The sequence below is a fragment of the Mytilus galloprovincialis genome, chromosome 11 (assembly GCF_965363235.1).
Source record: "Mytilus galloprovincialis chromosome 11, xbMytGall1.hap1.1, whole genome shotgun sequence".
Lineage (NCBI taxonomy): Eukaryota > Metazoa > Mollusca > Bivalvia > Mytilida > Mytilidae > Mytilus > Mytilus galloprovincialis.
The window spans coordinates 41,928,341-41,934,597 of record NC_134848.1 but is presented as its reverse complement, the minus strand read 5'-3'; the positions used below and the strand labels follow the sequence as shown (position 1 = coordinate 41,934,597).

Here is a 6,257-nt window from a genome sequence, read left to right as displayed (position 1 = left end):
ATAAATTTATAATTTTTTCAATTGCAGAATTTAAGGGTGTTTCCTTCTAACTGCCTATCCTAATTGCGTATATTCTTACATTCTTGAGCAGGTTGCATTCCCAATTATTTGAAATCTTACATAAATGCTGCAATGCGCATTTGATAAGAACAACATGCTCATAAAATATGCTTTGTTACCAAAGGTTTAATACAAACACAGTTGGGTTTTCCTAAATTAAATAATTTTATTTAAATACTTTGGCGAATAGGTTTAATATAAGATGATAGTCATAAGACAATAACCAGTTTAAGAAAAAAAAAACACAGTATAGGATATAACAATTACCTGTTTAATTGATTTTCAAAATGTTTTTTTTTAACAAAGAAAATAATGTCTGGTTAAAAAGTCACATTCTGATAAACCGCTTTGATGAAGTGTGATCATTAAAACAACAATTGGTTAACAATAGAAATTGATATTTGGAAAATATAAATAAAACCATTCAAGGCGTGTTAATATTTGTATTTGGTATTTGCAAATAACTTAATCAGATACATGTTAGAAATACAACTGCATAGTTAGAGAAAGTGCTACTTCGAGAACCGATATGGCTCTATCTCCTCCGAATTATTAGCAAGAAGTAAAAATGATTATTATTACGAACATAAACAAGTACTAGATACATATACAAATACGAATGTATATTTGAGAAAAGCTTAATACGCATAATAACTGCTTCTGTATGTGTCATTCATTCTCAAATTCAGCCAAGGAAGGTTGAACTAATATTAATCACCTCACTGAATAAAGAGTTGATGATGTAGTGTGTTCCAAGTGATAGACTGTTGTTGACATCCTTGGTTTGAAGAATATTCACTCAAATCTCTGCTCACTTTCTTCAATAGGTAGTCAATGTCACGACTAAAAAAATAAAATGCATAACATAAGAAAAACAAAAGCAATACATCTTTATAAAATTATATTTAAACCTGACAGGAAATAACCCCACTAAATGCCATATCAATTGTGTTCATCAAATTAAAACAACACCGTATACAGTGGTAGCGTTAGGTGCGCTTTTATGGATTTACCTTCATGAAAATGCATGAGGTCGATTATTTGATGGCACCAATGTAACATTAAAGAAAAGTTGAACAGCTATATAACCAATACAAAAAATAAAACATCTGTTTGGTCTCATATCTCGATTAAACTGTTTTATTTCTTATTGACACATGATTCCAGACGTGCAGTGATGACTTAGTTAAGCTATTGATAATAATGCATTAATCTTAATGACTATACTTACACATAACCACCGCCCTGTCTGCCAAGAGGTAAACTTTCCTTGAAAACTTCTGCAACGTGATGCAGGTAAAAATCGCCTATTCGATTATTTGCCCAGCTTACTGTCTTATCAAGACATGACATTCCCATTATGAAATTTCCATCTGGAAGGGACGGTGGTGCCGAGTAATGGCCTGAAGTGCGAAGCGATTGAAGAATATATGAGTGTATTGTTTATCATATATGATACAATTTCTACCAGTTTTAATAAATAGAGATATACATAAAACATGTCATATTTGAGAATGTTTACAGTTCCCTAAAAAGAGATTTTTATTGCTTCAATATAAGATGTTCGCACGTAATGTAATAAAGTTCTTGTACTGAAAAAAAATAAAATAAAAGAAATAGTAACACTATCCCGATTAAGTTAATATACTTATCCTTAAATGTAGTTGTAGAAACAGCTGTTTGTGACTTTTTTACAGTCAATTTCTGTATTAAACATAGAACATTCTTCGACACGAACAATGCTGGATAAATCATACTCATTACCTGTTGAACTTTGAAGAATTGCAAGTATTTGTAAAGCCCTTTTCTTCAGCTTTTGACACAATTTTCTAATGAAAATTTGAAAAATGAATACAATTTTTAAAAAAGATTTGTTTAAAACTTTGATTGACATATTTACAGTATTTTCGGTATGTAACTTAGGCTCTACAAATTATAATTTTTGTATCTTTAATATGTCGGTTATTTTAATTAAGTTATTTTTTTTTAATAGAATCATGGTAAAAAGAAAATAACCTACTTCATTTCGTATATAACTACTTGCATCATTTATCTATTAATCAATTTGATTGATAATAAGTGTCAATAATGAACAGGTAACGTAAGTTAAATAAAAACAAGCTTACTGTATGTTTAAAAGTTAATTTGGCAATACTATTACATTTTAGTATGAATTACTACATTACACAGATAAGTATCTTATTATACTTTTTAAAATGCACTAGGATGGTAACTTTCCTGGTTTATGTTTCGTGGAAGTCGTTGGTATTTACGTGGTAACACGAATTATCATTTAAACAGTTTGTACAATTTATTTTGCATGTACTTGAAACGTATATTTTATTTTCCGTGAAGTAATGGACTTGGGTAAATTTGGTACACATTTTAAAATTTAGTTTTAAATATTAATTAATTTCGATAGTGTTATTTGTTATGTATCTATAACGAATGCCGGAATGGTAAATTAGGATGATATAACTATAGCAGAAATAATTCAAATATCGTGAATATGGGTAATACCTGTTTCCAACGTTGTAGACATTAACTAATCATTTCAAATTATCCACAAATAATGGCATGATATTTTTCACATCAGTTTTAACATTTTTTTTTGTACATTCAGTTGTTGTGTACAGGTAAATATTTCTAACTAATTAACACTTTTCAAATTATATCATAATTACACTTATCAACATATAAGCTATGTTCAATATGTCAGTGGAACAAATATAATACAGATGGGAAAAATAGTCCATGACAGAATTTCCGAAGAACACATATTATAATAATATCGATTCCCCCAGGAAGAATTATCGTAAGGAATAAATATACGTTGCCAAACCAAGGCATTTCGTGGAAAACAACTATCATATACCTGACTTAATTCAGTCATACAAGCCAGGCATTTTTGCAGTGTAAAATAAATGGTTTGATACATGCAAAAGTGGATATTCTATCCCCAGAGAGTATGAACAGCCAGAACTTTGTGCACTGCATTCTTATATTCACCGCATATCTATACATATATCGTAGTACATTTTTGTTTTGTAAATAATTCATAACTCAGTTGTCAATTGTTTAACATCCAGTTTAAAAATGTTCGTGCATGTCCATGACGAGATCAAGTAAGCGATACATACACTTAACATGTATTGTAATAGAGCCATCCGAGATAAGGTTCGGGTGAATTTAAACTGCACCAGGACAACAAGGATCTGTCAAACTGCAGTAACTTGTCAAGGAGTTATCATGCATAGAGAGTGGTAAGCCTTTACACCAGTTATCAAACTATATTTTTTTGTTTAAACTGCACATGGCTGCTTACTTGCATATCTTCCAAAGACAAACGGGCGGAAAGAATTCAACGGTCAATTTGAATTGTGCCATCTATATTATTAAATGATCAACTTGGTGTACAAACTATAGCATTCCCTTGTCTTTGGTTATTAGAGTACTGAATTCTAACTTGCAATGAGTGTCATAAGTGTTGCATTTATATTCCGGACAACTTAGTTAAGCTTTTGTAGTTTGTGGGCTTTATTTGTTTTCAATCATGACAAAGAAGCAAACAAACTGGACGACATTCACATTCAAATTTTGAGAACAGATGACATGTTATGTTCCTTGACACTTTTTATTAACCTCGGGGTTTTGGTTGACTTTACCTTATTCTTCATTATTGTATGCAGTGTTAAGTACACTGTTATTGTTCTTTTCTGTGTCATTTTTTGTGATAGCTATAAAGCAAATAAAAAAAAAAATGTCTGCAAGTGTGTGTATAAATTAAACGTGTGTTATTTAAGACTGTTTATTTGCAGTTCAATATTACGTTAATCAAAAGTTTTTGAAACTCAAAACAACAACAAATGTAGTCAAACATATAAAATTGATTAATTTCGAATTAATATTTACCTGAGCGACATGCATCAATGAGGAACACTTTTGGGACGTTTCTTAACTGTTGTGTATTTACCGCTGCAAATATGTCGTTTATCTGAACAGATGTTTCATCCCCTCGATGTCTGTTCCTCTTCTTCCTTTTAACGCATTCAATTGATGACAAATTGCCGTGACTACTTATGATGCACACAAAACATCTGGAATCTGGTTTCTCTGCGTAGTGTTTAACATGTCTCATCAGAGCAGTAGCTGTAACATTCTTTTTAACTCTGACATGGTAATTATACTCTTCGAAAATGTTATCCAGAGTTTCTGTGAACATAAATAGTAATTGTATCTACATTTATTATTTGTTTATCTTTCTCCTTGATTGCTGATATCTTAATATCTTGCAATAATGTCATAATGATATCATGAAGCAGGTTTGCCTTGTTCATGTTGTTTAGAGTGATTTGAAAAGCTATGAATAAATGTTCATACCCAAATAAAATACTCATTCGGATTAGTTAGTTCAGTGTTACGGTTAGGAACATTTATCAATGAACAGCCTAAATGTCAATTTGTAAGCTGTGGCTGACTATAATAGCAATACAAAAAAAGTAGATTTTTTTCATTCTAACATATTGCTGGTTTGCTTTCTGTTCCTTATAATATGACATAGAATAATTCACAAAAGTAAATAGTATTTCTTTTTTCAGAGTTTGCAATTTAGGCCAAACATGCCGTCATTGATAGACGCTGACATTAAACATACACAAAACGATAACAGCTTTTTCCAGTTGTATTTGTGGTATTAGACAGTACTTTACTGTTTATGTTTACATACCAATTTCCTCTCCCTCTGGCAAACTCCTACTAGATCCAAAATCAGTGTTTTTTATAATAAGCACCCATCCTTTAAAATAGTAGAAAATATGACAAATAGCAATATAACTATCACCTATGGACAAAATATAAGTAGGTGTAAGCAACGAGATATCACATCGTTAATGAGCAAGTTAAATATTAAAAGCCAAATATGACACTTATTTGAACAAACTCATAGTACTACTTTCAAATATCGTTGGGCAGCATTTGTGGCATTTGGAATAGATCAGGTTTTGCGTAAGTGTCAGAAATTTAAAATTGTTTAGTTGCATCCGTATAGTTCATTATGCATTGTTGAAGCAAGCAATATGTTACTTGAGGTATTTCCGAAAGACAGAAGATGTGATTTATGAAACGACTTATTAAGACATACACTAGCTGATCTGGTTAAGCGTGACAGTCAAAGGTAAACATTTAAATATTGTTTCATGAGTATGCTGTTGAAACGGCATTTGAAAAAAACTAGTATTCCTAATTCGAGTAACAAAGTTATTAGTTTATCTTAACAATTGACACATAATTAAACCTTCATTTACAGACATTTACATAAAAAAAACAAAATAATATGCACATGGAATTATTCTGATATTCAAATACGTGCCTCTTGATTGATGGTACAGCTGTTGTTCGTTGTAAATTGTACCGACCACTTAAAATATCGGTTATCCCTTTTTTGGTTAATGTTCATTATGCATTATATTTTAAAGATTTCGGTAATACCCTTGCTTTATAAATAGTGTAGAATATATTCAACCTATTAATTGATGCTAACCAAATTGTTTCGATATTTCGTCACTGAACAGTTCTCGGGACTTGTAGATTGGGTAAAGATTGTTTCACAAAATAAATATTAATATTATATATCACTTTAAATGCTAATGGACTGTTTCATTTCATTGGTTCATGGTCGCTTTATCATTCGAACTATTATATACTGTTTTCAAAAACACTTGTGGAATCAAAAGACATACTGTATGAGTCTGGGAATTTGACATGTTGTTGTAAACGCATACCTTTTTTTCCACTATACGTATTTTGAGATACTGGGTACGACCTTAGTGGACGTCTAGATTCTGAAAAGAGAAAAGACGACATAATGCTTTTTCTGTTTTTCTTTTATTTGTTTTTTTATATTCTGTATTTCTTTCAAATGTTAATCACTCAGCGTGGCTGCTTTCATTTACAAGAAGACAGGCAGTATCGCTGAGATAGGTCACTTTTCCCGGCTTAATAATATGTGAATAAGTGGGCAAGTAAATGAGTGGTAGCTGTAAATACACTTTTTCAAGTCTTTCCTCAAAACCAAACCTATATTGGAAACGTTTACTTTTTACCTACGCAATTCATATGAAAAGGTATACGTTTATAAATCTAAATTATGAAATAAAGGTAGTGTATCAGAAACCCAGCATCCCCCCTGTCAATTAAGT

General features: G+C 30.9%; 1 protein-coding gene across 1 annotated transcript in view; it reads right to left on the bottom strand.

Annotated features, from left to right (window-relative positions):
* Nucleotides 1-310: 310 nt before the first annotated feature.
* The window catches only part of LOC143050755 (caspase-1-A-like), a 53,997-nt gene continuing 48,050 nt past the window's right edge, over nt 311-6,257 (bottom strand). The window contains exons 5-9 of the mRNA XM_076223874.1: nt 5,841-5,900; nt 4,787-4,855; nt 3,973-4,272; nt 1,292-1,463; nt 311-903 (exon numbers count right to left, since the gene is read on the bottom strand). Coding sequence (XP_076079989.1) covers nt 780-903; nt 1,292-1,463; nt 3,973-4,272; nt 4,787-4,855; nt 5,841-5,900 — 725 coding nt within the window. The 3' untranslated portion in view covers nt 311-779. The remainder of the gene's footprint in view (nt 904-1,291; nt 1,464-3,972; nt 4,273-4,786; nt 4,856-5,840; nt 5,901-6,257) is intronic.